At 38.2% G+C, this 23,091-nt stretch overlaps 1 protein-coding gene across 40 annotated transcripts in view; it reads right to left on the reverse strand.

The window, feature by feature from the left end:
• Nucleotides 1-23,091, reverse strand: part of LOC127379623 (receptor-type tyrosine-protein phosphatase delta) — a 353,106-nt gene that overhangs the window by 33,930 nt on the left and 296,085 nt on the right. For 12 of the 40 annotated variants that reach the window (XM_051429452.1, XM_051429450.1, XM_051429437.1 and 9 more), the window contains 13 exons: nt 16,226-16,414; nt 15,038-15,046; nt 14,229-14,246; nt 12,121-12,231; nt 10,908-10,919; nt 7,548-7,817; nt 5,760-6,341; nt 5,159-5,304; nt 4,243-4,387; nt 2,285-2,590; nt 1,225-1,418; nt 828-854; nt 210-327 (listed from right to left, as the gene is read on the reverse strand). In XM_051429452.1, coding sequence (XP_051285412.1) covers nt 210-327; nt 828-854; nt 1,225-1,418; nt 2,285-2,590; nt 4,243-4,387; nt 5,159-5,304; nt 5,760-6,341; nt 7,548-7,817; nt 10,908-10,919; nt 12,121-12,231; nt 14,229-14,246; nt 15,038-15,046; nt 16,226-16,414 — 2,127 coding nt within the window. The remainder of the gene's footprint in view (nt 1-209; nt 328-827; nt 855-1,224; nt 1,419-2,284; nt 2,591-4,242; nt 4,388-5,158; nt 5,305-5,759; nt 6,342-7,547; nt 7,818-10,907; nt 10,920-12,120; nt 12,232-14,228; nt 14,247-15,037; nt 15,047-16,225; nt 16,415-23,091) is intronic. The other 28 variants (XM_051429468.1, XM_051429453.1, XM_051429446.1 and 25 more) reach the window with 14 other exon arrangements.

Here is a 23,091-nt window from a genome sequence, read left to right on the forward strand (position 1 = left end):
CAGTGGGTAAGAGTTATTGCACTAAATGAGACAGCAATTAGCTGCATTCACACTTTGCACACTTGATGACAAGAATGTTTGCCTGGTGTTTTTTTCCTCATTGGCTGCAGTTTCACAGCTTTACAAAGCAGGCATTCAGTTTAAATGAAAATCTAGTATATTATCAAAAAGAACCACAGGAGAATAGTTAGCAGTGGGGGTTACATTACCTGCGCCAGTGGTGGTGATCAGTTTGGGCTTGCTGCGGGCACCATCGCCCTTTGTCGTATAGGCTGCCACAGTAACTGAATATGTGGTCTCAGCCTGCAGCTCTGTGATGATCATTTCCTGTAAAGATGCAGGACTTTAGTTACAGGACACTCACTGGCTGATTTGCAGATATAAGCATAGATAAAAGTGAGATGTGATATTCAGCATAATCATCACGGAGGACACAACAGACACATTCTCTCAGCATATACTTAAAATTGAGGCATGCTTCAGTGGGAAAAGATAGTGTTGATAAGCTTTGGTAAATAAATAGGCTTGGCAGAGCGTTTCTTTGGTATGCAACAAAATAGCTTCATCGGTAAACACTAATAGAATTCAAACCTTTAAGGTATTTGCTATTTGGTCAGTTGAATTTCATTTGAACTGTGAACAAAATGTTAGTAAAGGATTCCATTTGCAGTTTTTAAGGCCAGTATCTTAAGAAGTTGAAATAGCACTCAAGCTAATGTTTGAAACCAGGTTCTGAATAGCTAATGCACAAAAGACACATGCCATTCATGCAGAGGATAACAGCAAGGGAAAAGAAGATTAGAATTTTAACAAGTTTAACTACTCACATGTTCAGTTGAATCATCATATTCCCACTGATTATGATATACAAATATGGAGAGAAAAGAGACAACAAATAAGGCCAGGTACAGACACTAATAACTGGTGAGAAAATATACGCCCACAGTTTGTCTGCAAACACTAAATAAATTTGTTTGTTGATAAAAGTAACTAGTAAAATTAACAATAATCATGTATAGACTTGCAGAGATATATGCCCAACTTCTGCATCCAGTAAAATTGTAATCAGTGACAAAATAGTTAACTAGTCAGTAGTTAAATCACTGATATATGTTTTTCCCACTCCAAATAAAAGACTTTGCTGTAGTGCATGTAAAGGTGAGAGAGAGAAAGCGATACTATGTGTCTGAGAGATGAGGTGGCTGGCTGAGGAGGGTGTTGTACCTGGGCATCATCAATCAGGATGTCCTTGATGACTGGCTGTCCTGTGGGCTCCCCATTAACCATCCTGACATAGTGCACCTGGTACCCTCGGATCTGACCGTGCTGCTTGGTGGGCATCGGTGAACGCCAGATCACTTTAATTGATGAGGAGTTGACAGCTTCCACCTCAACTTTACGAGGTGGCCCGCTAGGAACTGGAGGAACATCATGGGATAGAAGAAAAAAGGTCAAAATTATAGTGAACCCCCTTCACTCTCTTTTTAAGTCTTGCCCAAAAGCGTTGCGGAAAATGCTGCAGTGACAAAAAAAAATCACAAAAGTGCAGCAAACTGCAACAAGCACTGCATGACATCAATATTTCAACAATGGTAAGGGGAAAAAACAACAGCAAAAACAGGTCTGACAACTGACCTAATCTTGAAACATTAAAAATGGGTAGAGTGGATTTTTAAAACATGGAATAAAAATGTGTTTTGCCAAAATAGAAAAGTGGAGCCAAAGGGGGGCTTCAAGTGTTTCAAAGGCTTGAAGCACTACAAGAATTTTGGCTATGGAGCAAGGAAAAAATGAATAAAAAATGATTCTATCACATGAGGGGGAAAAAAATATTAAAAAATGGCCTTCAAAAAATTCTTCCACCTTTTGTTATTCCCACTGTCCAGAACTTGTCCTTTTGCCAAGTTCCTAAAAAAAGTGAGCTATATAAAAATGCTGCCACTCAAAACACTGCAGAGAATATTTAAAAGTTTCAAAAATGACAGTTGGGACTGGAAGTTGGAGGCCTGCAGCTGAAAATGCCATACCATGTGTTGAAATTGAGCAGCGTGAGGAAAAAAGCCAAAAAAAAGGTGCTTTCGCAAAGTGAGTCACAATTTGTTTAGGGAAAAGAGTGCATAGTCCAAAATGGGTCTAAAAGTGTCAAGGGGTGACAGTCGTATTAGAAGCAGGCAGAGGGGGTAGAGAAGAAGAGGGAATTGTAGATATAGTTGTTAGTATTTGACTGGGAAGGTTAAGAGGGTAGACTGGATTTGCAGCAGGAGCTTTGTTTTAGCGAACATACCATCCTCCTCTGTGCGGATGAGCTGTGGCAAGCTTTCCGGTCCTGCCCCGACATCTGTATGAGCAGTGACCGTCACATGGTACTCTGTCCATTTTTCCAAGTTTTCCAAACGGTACTGGGAGCTTTCCGGGGGTATGCTGGAGATGTGATGAGCAGTAGTGTCCTCCCCTTCAGTCGCAGCATATTGGATGCTGTATTGCGTTATGATCCCATTTTGTAATTCCACTGGGGGTGGCCGCCAACTTACCAGGATGTTGGTGGAGCTGGAGCTATAGCACCTTACTTCCTGAGGTGGGCCTGAGGGATCTGGTTGGTGGGTTGGGTTTTTGTGCAGGGTTTTTGTGTTTGGTCAGGCCGTTCATTCAGTTGGGTTTTTGTTTTAAAGGAGTTTCAGTTTTTGTTTTGATCGGGGTGATGATGGTAGAATTGACAAAGGAAAAAGAGGAAAATAAAATGACACAAAATGAGGAAAAATCACAAGGACTTACGTGGGTAAATGAAAAGTATTTTAAATCAATGAAACATCACAAATAAAGACAAAGCAAAAGGCAAAGACCAAAACAAAAGTGTATACACTGATGATGAATGGAAGGCGTTGATTGGAAAAAAGGACAGCTTCAACATATGTAACCTACCTTTGTGGTGAAAAAAATGATTATAAAAACAAAAGGGAACAAAAATCATACGTATGTCCTAATATACCAGTTCTGAGAACCTTTAATTCTACAATGAAAACCTAAAATTATTTGAAACTACTTTAGAAATAATTTAAGATAAACCATTCCAAAATAAATGTAGTAATAACTAAGACAAATTTGGCAAGCAGTTACCATCAATCCAAAAACATAAAGGTTGATGCTTTAACTAGTTTAAAAAAGAAAAATGTTGTATTTTTCACCAACCTTTCCGAAGCCTGTTGGTTTGTGGTAAAAGCCTGATTGTACAACAGAGAACTTCCCAAGGAGACATGACTGATTTATTAGATTCTGATAACATTGGCATGCACTTTTTAATTAACTTCATTTACCTCGGAACATACATCTAGGTAGAGTTTGAACTTCTGAGCTTTTATACCCACCTTATCTCTGCCCTTGTCTTTCAGAGACCTCAGAATTATGTTAGATTTGCAAAGTCAAATAATACAGTTCATTGTTCTGTTGTGTCACTAATGGGTCGAGGGGAATTCTCAAGCGAGTTGAATTGCACTAGATTTAGTTAAATTTCGTAATTTAAAAAAATCAAATTTTTCAATTTCTACCTGTTTCATAAATCTGAGGTCTTTTGAGTGGAAATAACCCTAACTACAGAGACAATACTTGTTTTGAGCTTTCTATGATATCGTTACTCCGCAACTTTATTAATTCTAATTTGAATTGAATATACACGTCAATGCCAAAAATGGGAAAATCCCTTTGTTGTCCAGAGAAGTGGTTCTTGGCAGCGTAGCTACATAGAAAGCTCAGTCTCAAAAATTCTGTATTCTCTTATTTTTGGCCAACATGCAATGTCAAGAGACAAGGCTTCCTAAAATGCCCTTTCATTTATAAAAAACCATTGGGTAACGCGTATGTGGGCATTCATATAAATAATTCATGGATTTATCATTCATTTAAGTCAAGACTGTTTTTGCACAACAAAGGTTGAGAGGGGTAGTTTTTGTAACCTTGTCTCCTGACTTCACAGGAAAGCCTGGGTACCCTGTCCATGCAACCTTTTCAAAGTGAATACTGCATGGTCAGGTAGACTTCATAACACTTATTTACTATTTCAAATGTTTACATCTTTTCAAATGCATGAACCCTCAAAAGAAAATTGTATTTGCTTTATCTGTGCTCAGGACCTTCCTGACATTTTTGGTACTTTTTGGATTTTGCAACGCATGTAAATTTTGGAATGCATTTGAAAATGTGTTCCTTCCCAAATAGTTTGAACTCTGTCAGATAAGGAAGAAGACCTACGTGTCTGTGGAGTTTCTGCAGAGATCTCATTGGTGTAAGCTCCAACTCCATGTTTACTACGGGCAGCCAGCCGGAAAGTATAAGTAGTGAAGGGCTTCAAGTCCTTCAGCAGGTATGTTGTTGTCGGCTCAAAGCTGATACGTTTCTGTGAGGAAAGTTTCATATTGTCAGTTTTTAAATAGAGAGGGAGTTCCAAATACAAAATGAATATAAGCATGCTTCCCTTTCTGATATGAAAAGAACATTTTAGGATATCATCTTTTGCTGTCAGAATTGAAACAAGTTAGTCTTTCATATAAATTATGTGACATTTAGTTTAGTACACTTTAAAGTGGTTGACAAACTGCATTGTAAACCCCATTCTTCTCAAGCTCTGTTTACAATGACAGATATGTCATACGGTATAAACTACTCCTGATTCTACAAACACCAGTTATGCAGTCATATGAATGTATTTTTTAGTATTACTATGTGTTGTCGTGTAACTTTACAAAATTATTATTAGGCTGTGCTTACCTACTTAACATAAATATTGTTGATATACATTAAAACATTGGACCTGTAAATGATGCCTTGTAATTGTGTTATACAAGGAAATATACTAATTTCTTTTTACAGTATTTTACTTTATTTTTATGTGCAGTATCATGTAGATACATGAGAATTACATTAAATTAGAATAATTTAATCCTACAGGTTTGCTATTATATACGACTTATTCATTGGCGGTAGTAGCTATTGGTATTAATATTGTGGGGAAGCGCAAACAAATGTCTAACTTCATAACACCACATTATAAAACAATTGCATAACAAAATCAAACTAGTACTTAATAATAGGTTACTGTGTGATTTAGAGTATTTCATTTCTTATACAGTAATCTAATGGGTTGCCAAATTAGTCAGGAAATAATTACCTCCTCTTTGTCATCCCGCTTCTTGTACATAAGTTCATATCCTGTGATCTGATTTTCCTGTCCAGTCTGTGCTGGGGCGATCCATGAAAGTAAAATACTTGTTTCAGATTTGGCTTCTCCTTTGAAGTCAGTTGGTTGGGAGGGAACTGCAATTGGAACAAAGAGATGAATTCATTACTCTCTCACGTTTCGCACTATTCATAGTTTTGCACTATTATTACAGTCCTACTCGTACAGATGCCACAGAGCCACATTGTACATTGTACTACAACTGAGACACAGTTGAATCCAGACAGTGCAGACACATTATGCACGGTTACTTCGTGCAAAAAATAATACTTTTCACAAGTTTAATATAATAAATAACAAGACATTTGAATTACTTGTTCGTAGTTCACTTTTCTCATCCAAAACTATTTTTTTGTTGACAGCCTGAAGGTGTTTGTGTTTACAGCTCTGGTTAACAACTGTAACCCATTAATGAGCATTGGTGACTAAAAAAATGTTGCTTCAAAAATGTTTGTGACAGTCTAAGTTTAATTGTGGAGAATGAACGTTTGTTAAACTTTGAATTTGTTCAATGAAAATAAAACATGCTCACCTCCCGTCTTAGCAATGATTTGAAGGTCTGGAGAAAGAGGTCCATCACCTACTGAGGTATAGGCCAAAACCTTGATGTAGTAGGTCTTATTGGGGATGAGGCCCTGGATGGTGACAAAGTTAGACCCCCGAACAATCTGCTTCTCCCAGAGGTTGACGTGCTGGGTAGAATCCATGGTGTAATAGACTCGGTAGCCCATGATCTGACCGTTAGCCTCCTCTGGTTCATCCCAGTGGATGACGGCTGTGGTGGTGCTCAGCATGTGACCTCTGACCTGCCTTGGTGCCGTGCTGGGTGCCTGCTCAGCCGTTTTGGCCTCGATGCTCTCGCTGGGCGGCCCTCGCCCGATGTTGTTCACCGCCACCACCCGAAACTCGTAGTCCGAGTACGGGCTAAGGCCTCCAACGCTGTACCGAGTAGTGGCTACGCCGTCGATCTCCTTATATGAGTCCTCTGAGTACTTGGACTTGTGTTGGATGATGTAGTAGGAGACTGGCTCAGGATTTCCAGAGTCCCAAGTCAGTGTAATGCTGGTGGCTGTGCGCTCTGTCACCACAGGAATGCCAGGAGACTTGGGCAATGCTGTGATGATAATTATTACATAAATATTAAGAAAAATTCACAAGATACAGCAAACATTACAAAGTTATACCTCTAAAGATAATACCAAGTGCATTGGGCTGGTAAATTAATGTAATTAAACAGGATATTTGATGTCATAAGAGTGCTTTCTATTACAGTAAGGTGGATAGTCTTAATATTATTTAACTTTTCTAGTTAACATTTGTAAGAAAATAAAGTTGTGTATGAACTAACGTGTGAGATTAAAGGCTTTCATACCCCCTATTCAGCAGCTGAGAGTGCTGCTGTCGTTAATCTCTGATTTCCCAGTGTTTATCACTTTAATAATTTAACAGGTAAATTTATCGCTTTAATTCCCCACACCGTGGCACATGGCAAAAGATCTCAGGGCAATATATTGTCTTTATATGCCATCTGAAGTATGCTTCTGAGGGAGCTTGCCTCCCGACTGTTATATTGTGACTAATATCTCTATGTTATGTCTAGGAAAAACAAAGCTGAGCGTGTGTACGTGAGTCAGTCCCTTGTGTGCATGTGAACACGGCGACACCAATCTGAGATATCTTTCTGGTACGCTGCAGTGTAGATATGATTACACTCAGATAAGTACCGTGCCTACAGAGGACACCAAACAATACTCACTACGTTTCACACCCCCCGCATCATGCCCCCTCCTCCCTACCTCTTGCTAACAGAAATGGTGAGCTTGTGGCTTTGTAGCTCTCCAGCTGAGAGATAAGCACTTCACTATATTCTCATTCTGGCATCTAATGCACTGAGGCTGGTGCCAGGGCTTGTCTAAAGCTTTAAGGAATCCTCCACAGATGACTTATCATGGCGGGGTGAGGTAAATAACTTTCTTTAAACCATTGCCAGTAGTCTCTGCTTGGATAGTTTATTCCTAACATAAACTAGCATCAAATTCATGTCTATATTTTTAAGTACATGCAGAATTTGAAACAATTTGAGATTTGCTATAAGTGAGCTATTAAAGCTTGGATAAGTATTTCAGGAGCATCGTTTTTTTTAATTTGTTAAAATTATCTTCACATCCTGAACAAAAATCTTGCCCTTTCTTGTTAGTTTCTCCAGTGTTTCCTACCCCAGCTTTAAGTCCAACTCTAGCATTAATATAGCTATTGTAGGAGCATACTGCTGAAATGTAAGCCCTTAATTATAAATGAAAAGAATAAGAAACAGCATTACCTTTCACCGTTATCTGTGCCACAGCCTCTATCACTCCCAGGGTTGACATGGCCACACAAGTGTAGTTGGCTGACTGCCGGACGTCTGTTAGCTCCAAGACGTTCCGTCCGATGGGCATGTCGTCCTCTGGCGTAAGGTCTTCAGCACCCAGCATCCACTTGACATATGGCATGGGAGAGCCCACTGCCACACATGTGATATTAACACTGCCGCCTGGCATGATCTCATTGTCTGTAGGTGGAATTGAGAATCGTGGTGGCACCCGTCGTACTGAAAAAGACAAAACATGGTGTTAAAACCCAGAAGGAAATGAAAAAAACCTTGAATACCATTTCTATAAAAAACAAAAAAAAATTAATTCTCTTCAGATGTTACCAACAGAAACTAATCTTTCGTTTAAATGGTATATATTATGTAATAAGACATTAGCAGAATTGTAAAGGTTTAATTGTTACACAAATATGAATGAAAGCTGTTTTTAGATAGATAATTTATCATTGTTTGATGAAGGTTAAGAAAACACATTTAAACACATTTGATCTGAGACTTAGAGATTTCAATGGTGAATGGGTTAACACCAACATGAGCGCCATGCACAAAAATACTGAATAATCTGTACAGATATACACAACTGCACAAAGTGCTGGACAGTCGACAGCACTCCACAGTTGTATGCAAAGAAACAACTTTTTGGCTGCGCACTTCCAGCTGATGTGAGACAATGTGCCGCATCACATTCTCACATCACACAAACATAGATATTACTCAAGAGAAGTCGCAAACGCATCAGAGGGGGGAAACAATGTTTTTCTGTGCTTTTCAGGCTCAGTCCAAAGTAGGAACTAGGGCTGTCAAATGTTATGCATTCACACTTTGGATCAACTTAAAAGAGTGATAACGCAATCACCCTGAATATGTTTCCCTGTCCTGCATTTTGACCCTTTGGCTACTATAGAGATACTCTCCCAAGGCTAAGCTACATTCCTGCAGTACCTTTATGTATTTCAAAGATAAGTAGCCTGCTATGCTTTGTGCTAGCCTACTTTTGATATAAACAATGCCATGAAGATGGATTTGGTAAAGTTTTAGGAGTGACTTCAGACTTTAGAACTCTGCCCGACAGAAGGATAAAAGTAAAGCTATACAATCTTCCTTTATGCTGGTTAATTCAGCAATGAATAAGATATCTTTAGTTTATCACAAGAAGGCCAATTATGTTGGTGCTTAGAGCACCTACCTGTCTGGCCAGACTATATTCTATGATACTATGAAAATTAAGAACATTAACTGAGCAGGAAACATTACTAATAAAAGCTTTTCAACAAATTGATTTCATGATTTCTGTACAGTATACATAAAATACAAATTTTGGAGCATTTGAATGTGTGCTACACTTGTTACTTATTGTTGAATCTTAAATTTAACCAGGATTTTTGTTACATAAGATGTGTGTTTTTGAATTCACTTTGAAATTTAATCAAGTGTAATTTTATTTTGAATAATAATGATTAACTACAGCAACAATACAACAACAATAATCTGGCATTAAAAATTCATATCATTTGACAGCTCTAGTGGAAACACATTCCAAACAATATTGTCAATAACCAAAAAATAAAGGGCTAAAATTTCAAAGAAAAGGATACACTTGTAATTGAACTTAAATATATGACATCCATAATGTACACGGACGGCTTCAAGGCCTTTTGGAGGGGAGCAACAGCCTGTCATGCATACAAGAACAAGACGTGACTTTGTGAGGCAACCAATGTAAGGGAATCAGGGGGAAGAGGGCTGCAGGGGCAAAATAAGTAGTAACAGGGTCAGAAGAAAGCTGTGGTATCACAGAGTGTAAATGGAAGCGTTAGTCTGACAGCGTTACATTGCTGTAAATGTGAGTAGCATAAGCTAAAGGTCCTGAGAGAACCAAGAAACACTTAGAGAAGAAGACAACAACATCTTAGCACAAAGGGTAAATGAATGGACAGAACAAGAAATATCGAGACAATGTATATATTATTTATCCTCAGCTTTTAATGGAGAGGATTTGTATACACACATATTCAAGCACAGAGTATGTGGATACTAAGGGGCTTAGACATAAGGGCAACAGACAGACACTACAGGTATTGTTATAAAACATCTAGGGTGGATTGACATTAAAAATAAAGTCAGTGTTACTGCTCATGTTAGTTGAAATAGATTAAAGATAGTTTAGTTAGGTTGGATTACTCATTAAAGGCTTTTGTGAATCTTAAGGAGAAAACTATTAAGCATTATGTCACTTTTAAATGTCTAAATACTTGTATTTATTGCCCACTTATTGACTCTGCTTTGCAAACAGTATCTATAGTAAATACTGTGACTGTAAGCTAGTTATTTGTGCAGGTATTTCCTTTTCCTTTGCTTCTGACATAGGCACACACTTCCTGCTGCCTGCTTCTAATTCACAAAGCCCATTCTGTTGAGCAGACTGCAGCTCTCCGGAGAGGAAAAATAGGGGAACTGCTTGCATTATTAAATACAACGTTTCTCTCACTCAATATTTAATTAATATCCAATTGGATCACGCTCCCCACAGACATAATATTATCCTGCTCATTTGAATATCATTACATTTGTCAAGTCTTGTGGATAACGCTCTAAATACATCACTCTTTCATGACTTCCTGTGCAGAAACATCCTCGTCAGAGGAAGTGTATAATCTCTGAGGGCAAGGTTGTTTTTACAGCTTGGCGCTTGACTTTAGTGCCAATTACAACAAAGAATGGATTTTGCTTTAACATGTTTTTATCTCCAAGAAACTTCAATCCAAGGGAGCACCACAGGGAAAATGTGAGTGTAGTGATGCTTGAATGGCTCTATGGAGAGAGAGATTCAGTGCTTATATGGAGCAGTACTGCATCTATGTGATCAACAGCCATTAGTTCCAGGAGAAATCAAGGACATTAGTTTTATTTTATTTTTATAAACAGAATTTATTTTATTCATTTCTTATATCCTATGGACCTGTGTGTCATCAGAGAAACCAAGCAGGAACACTGACAGGGTTGGGGCTGGGGAAAGGGGATGACCAGCTCAAGCACTAAGGGGTGACCATGCAAATAGACCCTCAGACAGATGCAAATCTCGTCCCTACCACCCCACCTCAAAGATGCAAACATGCACCACCTGTTGGACAGTCAAGCATTCTGACAAGGACCAGGGTCATTCTCAATGGGTACATGAACATTGAATATGTGACTGATAGAAATGATATCAATAGAAATAAAACTAAAAAAAACTGAGAAAAAATATTTTAGTGGCAAACAAATGAACTTCTTTTTTGTGTTGTGTTCAAAAAGTAAAAACACACCAACCTTCTCGCAGCTCTGAGGGATGTAGGGAATTTGATGCAGAACAAAATGAAATAAGGACAGGAGAAAAACAAGGGAAACACAGAGAGTAAAAAGGCCATGTTTTAGGTGTTCAAATGCTACTTAAACAATTCGAAGGACCTTCTGTTTCTAAGGTGCCTGGGAGCCCCTTATATCTCCCTGGCACCCAGATTACAAAGCAAATATCTGAAAATATTTATTTTTAACATTAATTCTGCCCAAGCCATGTGGTTAGCTTATAATCATAATTAAAATTATTATTAATGTTATTATAACATATTATATTGTGTATAATGCTCCTGGGGAACTGGATCATAACTGATGATTGCAAAAGCTAACCATAGGACTAAGGAGCATTGTAAAATGTATATGAAAATTACAAAAAAATGTAAAAATATGTTTACACATCTGCTACACATTGTGTATTTAATATATTTATATATATATATTTATTTAATTAATTAAGGCAATATTGGAAGAGTAATAGTTTTGTGTGTAAAAGCAAATGAAGCCTTGACTGTTCTGTTTAAGTACAGGTGAGAAGCAGTAACAGTTTTACTTTAAAAGAGTGAAGGATCACTAAAGACTTTTTTTTTAATTTGCTATACATTTCTAACACTGTAGCAAACAAAACTGTGACTATGTTTTTACAAGCTAATTTTACATATGGAGTAGGATAATGAAGACCCTCTATATTAAAAATGTGTTAACTTTTGACTTTTTACATTTTGTCAGTAACTAAAATAATGAGATTAAAGGTGTCCTTCCAATGTTGATCAAATGGGAGAATAAAAGGCCAGAAAGGATCTGTTCACTGCTGGGAAAAGAGTGAGGACTGATGGAGGAGGGTTATCCACCCTTTACCACCTCCGGCAGTCAGGTTTGAAAGGCAATTAGTAGATAAACACAGCAAGCATTCTAGTCATTGGTGTTACACTCAGGATAATCAACAAAAAGGACCAGAAACACATAACAGATCAGATACCATAGGTTCAAATCAGTGCAGGTAAGTCAAGTGCAAAAGAAAACAAAAAGATCCACAAAATCAAAAGTAAGGCATACTTACAATGGCCTAACAGGATATGGCTCCTGCAGACTTTATTGGCTGATTTAAAGATTCTTCATGAATTTTAGAAAAAATGTTAATATAATGTTTGATAGAAGCATGCCAGTGTTGTTAACACGCGTTTCCTACCTCTGACGTATAGATTTGCGGGGGCAGAGTAGCGGGTTCCATCGTTGTTCGTCGCCACACATTCATACTTCCCCTGGTCAGACTCTTCGCTCTGCTCTATCTGGAGGGCTCCTGGTTGGGAATAGCAAACGGGGTAGTGGAGTATGTTTGGTTAAAATTAAGTTGATCTCATCAAGTTCACAAGCAAACATAAAAAAAAGAAAAGAACTTGTTTGACCTCAAGGCACAAGGCCAACAACACAGCCACATTCATTTCTAGTTTTGCTTTGTTTCAGTAGTTGGACAGTTTGAGGAAAGTCGTAATTATACAATATCCAATAAACTGTGTGAATAAAATACTACGTTCTTGTATCTGTTACTATAAATGCTATGTATTAAAGTTTATCCCCCATCATTATCACAGCCTGATCCACTGGCTGAGGTAAAATGGAGACTGTGTTATCCTACTATAGGTGAGGGATAGCTGCAAATGGTAATCATGCAAGACATTGCAATATAAATATATTGTTCCTGTTAAAAGGCCTTAAGTAACAACAAGGGAAAATAAGATAAAATATTGTCAACTAAATTCAAAAGAAAAGAAAAACACCTAAGATATCTTCTGTCTATTATACGTTTACCTTGTTGATGACTTCTTTAGAGAAAAAGCCTGATTACTTATAAAGCTATAGGGTCTAAAAAGACACTCATCCTAGCGCCAATGTCAAAAAAATGTAATAATTTCACTTTGAAGAGTAGGGGCAAGCCCTTCAATATACAACATGTCACTGGACTGGTCAATATGGGGATGAGTGATACTGCTTCAGGGAAACATGGATCAAACAAAAGAGGTTTACAGTATAAGAAAGCAGCATAACAAGGGAGGACAATTGAAAGAAAGAAATTTAGGTATGAATTTTAGCATATTCAATCACAGATCAAGAGTAACATTGACCTAACAGAATAATTTGGGACTTCATCTAGGTGAAGAAGCTTTCAAAAAATGCAGCCCATACAAAAAATTGAAAAATGCTGCTCATATATGTAGAAAAATGTTAATTGAAGTAATATGTAAGGCAAAACCAACATATAACCCTCTGTAACAAAAGTTTTGACATGCAAATCTTGGCAAGAAATGTATGTCGGCACAACTTACAACCTTCTGACAACCCTTAGCTGAAAAATAAAATGCAATTGTATTAGAAGACAAAATTCAAAATATCGGCTTGAGCCGACAAGAAGGTAACCAACCACTGCTTTAGCTTGTGAAAGCTACAAAAGACACCCATAAAAATCCACCAATGGGATCAGCAGTGTGGTGTCACATGACCAAGGGAAAAATGGCTTTTATGCATCAACAACTCTCCAGCTTCATGTCACACGGCAAAAATGAGCCAATCAGGTCCTCGCCAGACTCTACTGTTTGCCTTCCCCAAACCCTGAAGAAAAAAAAGTCAAAAAGTAAAATATTCTCCAAACCCAAGAAAAGTAAGAAAAATAGGTGAAAGAGAAAAAAAGCACCGTAGAAACTTTATCAAAAAAGTGGTTGTTTGGGCTTTTTTGTAGAGGTACAGGAGAGGAAAGCAAATAGAAGAAATGGAAAAAAAATAGTTTGCAAAGATAGAAAGAATTCTTTGGGAGAAAAAAGCAGAGGAGAGGCAATGTTGTCTTCAGCATGCCTGCGTGATTCCACAGCATCTGTGCATATTTTTAGTGCTGAACAAGAACAGCTAAGGGGGAAAAATGCTTGGTTGTTTTAGTTGGACAAAAAGAGGGACACATGATTCGCTATGGCCAAAAAGAAAACAAAAATGAACGGAAAAAATATAGTTTAAAAAATAATTGTCATTGGATATGCTTATTTGAGCCAGGGCAAGCATATCACAACTGAGCTAAACAGGCTCTTGAAACCAGAATACAAAGGAGTAAATAAAGCATAGACAAAAAGATGGAATACAAATTTAGTCAACGAAACAGGACAAATAAGAAGGAAGGTCCATATGAACGTAATGGGATTTGGTCTCGGTAAACAGGACAAAAATGGAGGTGATTCAAGTGAATGGATGGGTTGACAGCAAGAATGAATTTGTATTATTTTCATTCTGTGAACGTCAGTTCAGCACTCTTACCTCTTATTGGTGTACCACCTGGGTGGATAATATGAATGCAAATAAGATTAGAAAGAAGAAGCATTAGTACGAGTAGATAGAGGCTGGGGCTTTGGAAGAAGAATCAAATTAGATTTAACAGGGTACGTAAATAAAGGTACTAGAGGAAAGAGAAAGGAGAGGGAGAGAGAGAGAGAGAGAGAGAGAGAGAGATAGAGAGAGAATAAGAACTTTTCTGTACTCTACTGGCAGAGAAAGACAGGATTCATCATAGAAAAATCATAGGTCAGAGAGAAGAACTTGTACATTGGTGTACCACGGGGAGGTGCCATTTTGGAAGTGGCAATGACTTCTGAAGACCATCTACTGAAGGGAAAGACTTTGAGGACTTTGTGTATGAGATTGAGAGCAGACATATTTTAAAAAAAACTTGAGTACCCTTTGCTTGATCTGAGCTGGACACCTCCCTAAAACTCTTGAACTTTCCATACCTACTGTGCTGGTGTTAAAAGATTGAATAAGTGAGTAAGTGGTGGGTCAGTGAGTGAGTAACACACATGTGAGGACAGGTCATTACTCAGGTCAGTATATGACAATACTAAGATAAGGTTTGGTGATTCTAATCTCCACATAAAGTGATACTATAGCTGACAGTGGTAGGTGGACACTTGAACACCTTGGGGTGAGGGAAGAGTGTGTGTGTGTGTGTCTCTAGTAGTAGCCCTGAAACTATACTATCTGTTAGTAAAATGCATGCCATGCATTTTAATAGTTGTTGGAAACATGGAAATTAGTGGGGGGTGATGTGTGCTTTAGAGCTAAGCACTTACCAAAGGATTCTGTAGATTTAAAAATATAGAGAGAAGAAAGACAGCATAAGAATATGATTATATTCTTTAAGTAAGTTTAGTTAACAAGGTTTCGTTAATGCTTTAATAACTCTATGTGAATAAAAGTCGCACATTAGAAATGAGGGTTAATTCTACACAGTTCTGTTGAAAACAAGTCAGCAAGGAAGTAAGGTTAACAAGACGATTTAACAAAGGACAGCTGTGAAATCTGTGAAGACAGGTGGTCAAACATACAAGACTTAAAATTTACAAGTAGTTGTGCTAATGTGTTGCCGTTAGCTGGCACAGAAAGCTGCAAGCTATGATTTCTGTAACATTGTTTTAGAAAATAGAATAACCTCTAGATTGAGATATTGAAATCAAACTTGGGATATTCAGGTGAATGGGTATATTAGGGTATATCACAGGCAAATAAAAACAAAGCTGGCATCTACACATTAAAGCAGGGGCTGTAAATTCAAAGAATCAAGGGGTAGGGGAAAGCCTTATGAAGTTTTACGCACTACTGTGGCTGATTAGTGGTCAGAATTAGATGTTTGTCTTTAACCTAAATAAAGTTCTTAGACAAAGCAAATATTTATTCAGAGGAGGTTCAAGGATCCCTCTTTTGATAAGTAAAATTTCAACAAATGCACAAGGACGATGATTAATTTGCTTTTCTGCACGTTGTCCTATTTCAAAGTCATGTGCACTCCTTAGCAGAGTCTGAATGAAGCCGAATGTTGAATATTATTTGTTAAAAAAAGACATAAGAAATGAAGAGAATGGATCCAAAAAATACTGCACCAATGCAGTGGAAAGGAAATCAACACAAAACAGCAAAATAATTTGTTGTAAAAAGTCACAGCAGTGAGCAATGAGGGCAGAAGTTAGGGCAGAAGCCAGCAAACACAGAGGGGGAACAATCCCAACAGCCCATGACAACACTGGAAGACAAAGGGAGACGCACATACAGACAACACACACCGGGGCGTACAGAGAGTAGAGGACAGGAAATAGTAGAAACAATGCCATTACCTACAAAATGAAAAGCCAAATGAGAAGTTAAATTATGGGAGGAAGAAGAGGATGAAAGAACAGAGACAACAGGGGGAGCAGATCAGATAGAGGATAACAAGAAAGAAGACTCCCTGTTTTGTAATTAAGTTTTCAGCAGAGGAAACCTACCTGATCTGAGCTGTTTAATGCGCCCATTGTTGTTGGTGGTGTTGACAGGGAGGAAGTCTTTGAACCAGGAGATGTCAGGGTCAGGGTTGCCACTGGCGGCACAGAGCATGGTGGCAGTGCGCGTTCGCTCCACCACTTTCAACTGTGGGCCCATGTCTATGGTGGGGAAACCAGGGGGCAGCTGGTCCTCTGGAGACAGATGGAAAGACATTGTGGCAGAGGTCAGATTCAGAAAGTCACTGGTCCTCTGGAAACCCTGTGCAGAGCTAGAGAGGAGGTAGTGCCAGTGGAAATTATAGTCATTGGACTGCAGAGCAGCAGAATGAGTGAAAAATAGGGCAAATAGCTTTTTGGTAATATGTAGACGAGGGTGCATAATAGTGAAGACACAGTAATGGTGCGAAATAGTTAAACTTTTGTCACAATATTAACTTCATCTATCATTCATTATTTCTAAAACTATGATATTTAACAACTCTTTTCCCTACCCATATTTGTTATTGACAAGGACATGAAAATTAACAAAAAGTGAAAATGGAAAACAGCATGCCACTCTCATATCTGTCCATTGAATATGAAGCTAGGAGTCACTTAGCTTTGGTTAGCATTAGGACTCGAAGACATACAGTAGCCAGGTATTGTCCACATGCAGTAAAAACCGGCCTAACAGCACATCCAAACATCTTTTTTTAACCTAATTTATTAACATCTCATTTGTTTAATCTAAAAAAAAATGTAAATTGTGGTTTTAAAAGGAGTTATGAGGGGGAATACTTCTTAGCAGGATGCAGTGACTCGTTCTCGTATGGATTAAGTTCAAGATGGTATTGATCATCCCATCTAATTCAATGCAAGAAAGCCCACAAGGTTTTTCCCCAAAATGCATTTCTATTCTTTTAATGACAGAAAGAAAGAAACCATAGCAACACTGGCTAAACGTGTATTCGGGTGAGGTGGAGCTTTGAAGTTCTTTGAAGATGGCAGGTGGCTTTGCTGTGCTGTAAGCTGTCTTCTTTCTGCCTGTGTCTCAACTCACAGATTAAACAAGCTACATCTTGTTGCTGTTTGGAGATGTTAGAGAAGATAACTCACGTTGCTCCTTGCTCCAAACATGTTCTTTTAGCAAAACAAAGAAAATCAAAACCTAGAGCATCTTTGTCTGAAGCTCGGTGCTCTGAACAGGAAGTATTTTTGGCTTGCAGCAAGTGATCTTTGAGAGGGCGCAGAGTGGAATATTCCATACACGCCACAAGATCTCCATATGCAAAATGTTTTCCTCTCTAAAATGTTAGCTAAGTGTTAATCTGCAAAACAAAACCTGCTTATTCTGAATGCCAATGAGGTTTATGTGCACCTTTAAGTTTTCCTTTCCCTGCTGTGATATGACTAATTAGTGTCTTCCGTTGCTCTCATAAACGGCACCTTTTTGGAAACACTTTCTTCATTAAATTTTCATGAGGAGACATCAGTCTGGAAACAGCTTTGAGATGCCATAGCCTGCACACAGCCAAACGACAATCATGGCCGCCTTCCAACAATGCTTTTGGGTATCTGGCATAAGAAACCAGCTCGATGGATAAATCTTCTCAGAAAGAAACTGTATTACAATTAAGTGACTTCAGACTGAACTGCAAAACTTTCCGATGCAACTCTGTGTCCCTGCCTGAACTGACATGTGTTTTGACAGCGATGGAAGGATACTGTTTGTTGCATGTATTGCAACGACCAACACACGGCAGCATTCTTTTTTGGTATTCTCAAATTGGTTTAATGAATTTTAATCCTATATAATGCATGCTTTCAACACTGCTCATTTTCTTGGCAGTTGCACACTGTTAGTTATGCAGGACTTCTTGGCCCATGCTTCCCAATATGGTTAATCACTGTAAGTCCTTGACATGATGTGCAAGATGTATGTTATCTTTATCCCTTTCAGTATCCATTAAGGTAATGAGAGATGCCCCAACTATACTCTTGTTAAAAGTTTGTAGGTGTCTGGCACTGGGTTTACTTGTTAGCACAAAATTGATGTGCTGCTCATTAAAACAATAACCACTCACACAGTGGTCATATTTACTCAACATCATAGTTAAAGTAGGAAAGTTAAGTTGGAGGATAGAACTTATTCTTGGATAAAACATTTAGAATTTTCCCATGTGTCTCTTTATTTCCTGATAAACTTGTTTTTGCCACTGTTCATATCTGCTTCAACTGTGCTTCATTAAATTTTAGATGTTGGTGTGATAGGCTTCAATAACTCTATTAGCCTCCTTATTTACAACTGCATCAACACAGCATTTTCAAGATGAAGAGACCAAAATGGAATCAGATTAATCACTATTTAATTTGAGCCTCGACTTGTTTGTCGTACCTTTTTGCAGAAGTTGGGTTTATTGACAACGTGTTAAAGCTAAAGAATGAAAATTAATCAATCAGGGGCAGAGCGGCTAGCAGTTTTTCCCAAGAGCCATGTTTGCAGTTCCGCAAACAGTCAGGAGGTTGGTTTTCAACTTGTGGTTACATAAATTATTAGCAAGGAGCTACTTCATTACCACTTTAGGAACTCTGAGCTGCACCCTGGAGTGGAGTTAGCTTGTAGTGCATCAACACAGAAGAAAAACATTAGGTTTATAAAAAGGTGCAAACTTGCATTAAACAGTGTACTTTGATCATCATTCACATTTCCATGTGTTGTGTATTTTTTGCATTTACAATCAACACATACATTTAAATAGTATTCAGATATTCGTACGTACAACATGTCACTCTATTTTAAATTCGGTGACCGTGCATTCACCAGAAGGAGCAAAATGCATGGATACCATGCAGGAATAAGGGTAAAAGTAACAGGAAAAAATGCCTGGTGTCAACAACTTATCTTTTCTGAAAGCACCACGTTAACAACAATCAAGTAGTGAAGGAATAGTCTAATGTGAGAAACTGCACTTTCAAAGGTGCTCATTCAAATGGAGAAAGACAGGGAGGAGGGGGAAAGGAATTAATTGTACAAGGTAGCTCCTGTCCAAGCTCCCTTCAGCCTGTTCAAGGTCGAACAGACAATTAGTCGATTCTACAGTGAGTCAAAAGTATACCTGATCAAACACAATAGCCAGAAGCAAGCCTAGGAGCATGGATGCGTGTTGAATATAGTAATTGGATGTGACAATCCATGCGAAATAAAAAGCAACTCCTGTGAAATTGCACTGTATTCTAAAACAAAGTACTCAAGAGATCATAATTTAGCTGTCCTTTAAGACGTCAAAATTGTTCTCATGCTGCAGTATGCAATGTCCCTGGTTATTTAGCTCTAAGGAGAAAAGAAGAGGTTGTGGGACAACATTCAATTTAAATTATAAATGGTGGAGCCTATGTCAACATGATAGCTTTTCAAAATCAGAATCCTGTAAAACGTTAGGACAGAATGAGGATGCAGTAGTATTCATGTCTGATTTACACTGAAGATTAACTACAGTATCGCTAAAATTGTGAAGAACTTATAAAAAAAATGTGTTCATGTGTACAAAGGGCACTTTCGCCAGACCCATCTTCCCTCTATAGAATACGTGTTACATGATGCTAGCCCGTAACTCCAGTGCAGGGAGATGATATGACTCAAGGCAGTGCATTTAAAATTAATGATCTGTTACAAAAGGTTCCTGGCCTTTTGAATGCATTCTTGCTTGGCCCAGAAATGTATTTTACAGCTGCTTTGTGCACTCGTGCTCATCTAGAATGGCCACAAAGTCATGACATCAACCGTGAGGTATCTTAAAAACTTTTCTTGCAAAGAACTTGAGATTAAGATACAAAAAAAGAATAATAAACATGAGTACTTTGACATTTTTAAGCTCCTTGCAACTCTCAGCTATACCTCATTTGCTTCACAAAGAGGATTGCCATTGTGATAATAAATAGGGGAGGGAAATTGAACACATTTGCTAGCTTGTGCTGTGATTAACAACTCATGTCAACAGCACTGCTGCAGCATTTTCCTTACAAGATGAAGAGACCAAAATGGAATCAGATTACTCGCTATTTAATTCCAGCCACGACTTTTTTGCAGAAGTTGGGTTATTGACAGCGTTTAAAGCTAAAGAATGGAAATGAATCAACCAGGGGCCGAGCGGCTAGCAGTTTTTCCTATGTGCCATGTTTGCAGTTCCGCTAACAGTCTAGAGGTTGGTTTTCAACTTGTGATTACATAAATTATGAGCAAGGAGCTACTTCATTACGACTTTAGGAACTCTGAGCTGCCACCTGGAGTGGTAATTAGACAAGTTGTATATTCAACAAGTGAGTTGCAATCTACACACTGAACCTTTAACAGAAAAAAAGGGGTTTTAACAGATTTTCCCTCTTCCTTAATCTACCTCACTGAGAACTGAAATCTCAAGGACAGTCTAAGACGAGGGCAGTTTCTGCTTTACAGACCCATACTGTATATTCAAAAATGGATCTACACACTAAATGAGATGGAAGGGAGAGAAATGCTGAAGTCACCTTCCAGAGAAGTGCTGAGCACTGGTGCTTGATATAAAAAGACTCCCAATGACAATTTGCACACATTAGCCACCGCCAGGCTATCAGGCCATATAAGTGCATTGTGCCAAGTATGGGAGGAGTATAAAAAGGACATTGGCTTCAAAAGTACCTCAGCGAGCAGATTTTTGCTGAAGACATAAGGCCACTAGACATAAACTCAACCCATTAGCAGATTATATCTATTGATCACTCGTACAAAATACGAGCACAAGTGAAATCACATTTGCCTTATATGACATCAGTGGCCATTTCAGTTTCTAACATCTTGCTTGAGTGCAGCATAAATTCAGCACAATTTGTTGTCATACTGCAGCTACCAGTGTACACTGGGCTCAAAGTAAACTTCTCACCTGCTGTGCTGTAATGACTTGAGTGACAAACTGAAGTAAGATCCTCCTTGTTGAGGCTCCAATTAAATAAGCCTAATTGAGTCTCAACAGATAAACGTACCATACAAACTTGATCTATTAACTGTTTACACATTTGCTCAGGTAGTGCTACACCAAGGCATGTGTGTGTATGTGCAGTCTGAGGTAATGTATTGAAGTATTACAGCTTACATTTCAATTTTTTCAATTCAATTTTATTTGTATAGCGTCAGTTCATAACAGAAGTTATCTTAAGACACATTTCAAATAGAGCAGGTCTAGACCGAACTCCTTATAACATTTATGGACTGGAATTAATTTGAAATATAGTGGAACCAGACAGTAAAACTAAGACTAGGAGGTCTGTTTGAGTTTGTCAAATGTTGACAGCTGTGGTACACTGTGCTCCAGAAAACCAAATAAAAAGCATGTTCCTCTCTGCTGCGTAGCACCTACAGTATACCTACCACTGTATACAGTGATGATTGACTTCTGCGCAGTGCGCTATGACGTCAAAATGCAAGGCAGTATTGTAAAAAAAAAAAAGACATTCTTTCGCTGTGTAGTAACACAAAAGCAAAAAGTAAAATGTTGGAAATGTATTGCAAATCTGATTAAGTCTAATTATGTAAGATGTGGATACTGTTTTATGTCACTGAAATCACGTTTGGCTCCATATTTAACCAATAAGTTCAAAGGAATTTGAGAAGAAAATGATCTGTTATTGCACCAAACTTTCCAAGTGAAGCCATAAAAAACATAAACCTTTCCGGTCACATTCTGGCTTAAGTTCCGTGGTTGCTGCACAAGGATTGGATTCAGTCCGACCCTTTCTTTTCAAGCGGAACAAGACTTTTCACCCCGCGGCTGAGGTTATTCTTCAGGGAAAATCCCTGCAGGCCATAATAAGATATATTTGTTGGACGTATTTGAGTGAATACAATGTCCTCAAAGAGGCTGTCACAGGTCACTTGCTGTGGCGGAGTGGTGGAGAAAAGTGTGTGTCAAGATGTATTGTTGTTTGGAAATCCCTTTTGCCAAAGATGCTGGATTATGGAAGTCTGGGAATTTGGGGCAGATGTCTTTGCAGTATGACACTCTTATATTTTACACTCCTTTTTTCCCCTTGTCCTCAAGATTATCTTTTCCCAGTTTAGGAATCAATCTGATTCTCTCTACCCCTTCCAAGATAAGATTTTAGCCAGCACAAAAAGACGAGCCACAAAACATTACCCATGGAGTGTGACAGCAGTGCTTATTTTTTCTCAGCAGCCTGAGCCAAAGCCATTTTTCCCCACCACGCCATAGCATATAATTTGAAGTTGAGGGACACTGATTAAAGCTCTTTCCACGCTCAAAAATCCAAAGAAGTGAGAAAGAAGATAGGAGAATTTAGCAGGGTTAGGGTGCTAATCATGTTAATCATACAGCACTCTTGCTGCTCACAAGGACATCATTTGGAATTGGCTTGTTTCATGGCTTGCTAATGCATTAGCTGACCTAGATTGAATTAGGACTTGGTGTTTTTTATAAACTAGTAAAAGGTAATTAGGAGGAAAGGAAAGGAATTCCATGCACACAATTTAAGGTAAAAGATGAAAGACTTGCAGGAGTGACTCACAGAAAATCAAAATTTGAGACAGATATATTTAACCAAGAGTCTCTGAGAGCAAGACATTTGGTCTTTGTGGCACAAACTTTTTTTTTTTCCAAAATGAGGTTGCTGATTTGGAACACATTAACACTGAAACATTGTCCATTATAATTTGTTTACAGTTCTCTAAAAAATTGTTGCAAGCCTAGTTAATACATCCGTTCAGAGACGACCTGAATCCTCTTCAACAAAATGTTCTGTTCGGGTCTTGTTCAACTGACGTATTCAATTATTTTTTTTTGCCTTTGGCATGGGAGAGGGAACTGTTAATTATGCTTTTGTTTTCACACAAACAAAATTAC

Source organism: Dicentrarchus labrax, unplaced genomic scaffold, assembly GCF_905237075.1.
Source record: "Dicentrarchus labrax unplaced genomic scaffold, dlabrax2021, whole genome shotgun sequence".
Classification (NCBI taxonomy): domain Eukaryota; kingdom Metazoa; phylum Chordata; class Actinopteri; family Moronidae; genus Dicentrarchus; species Dicentrarchus labrax.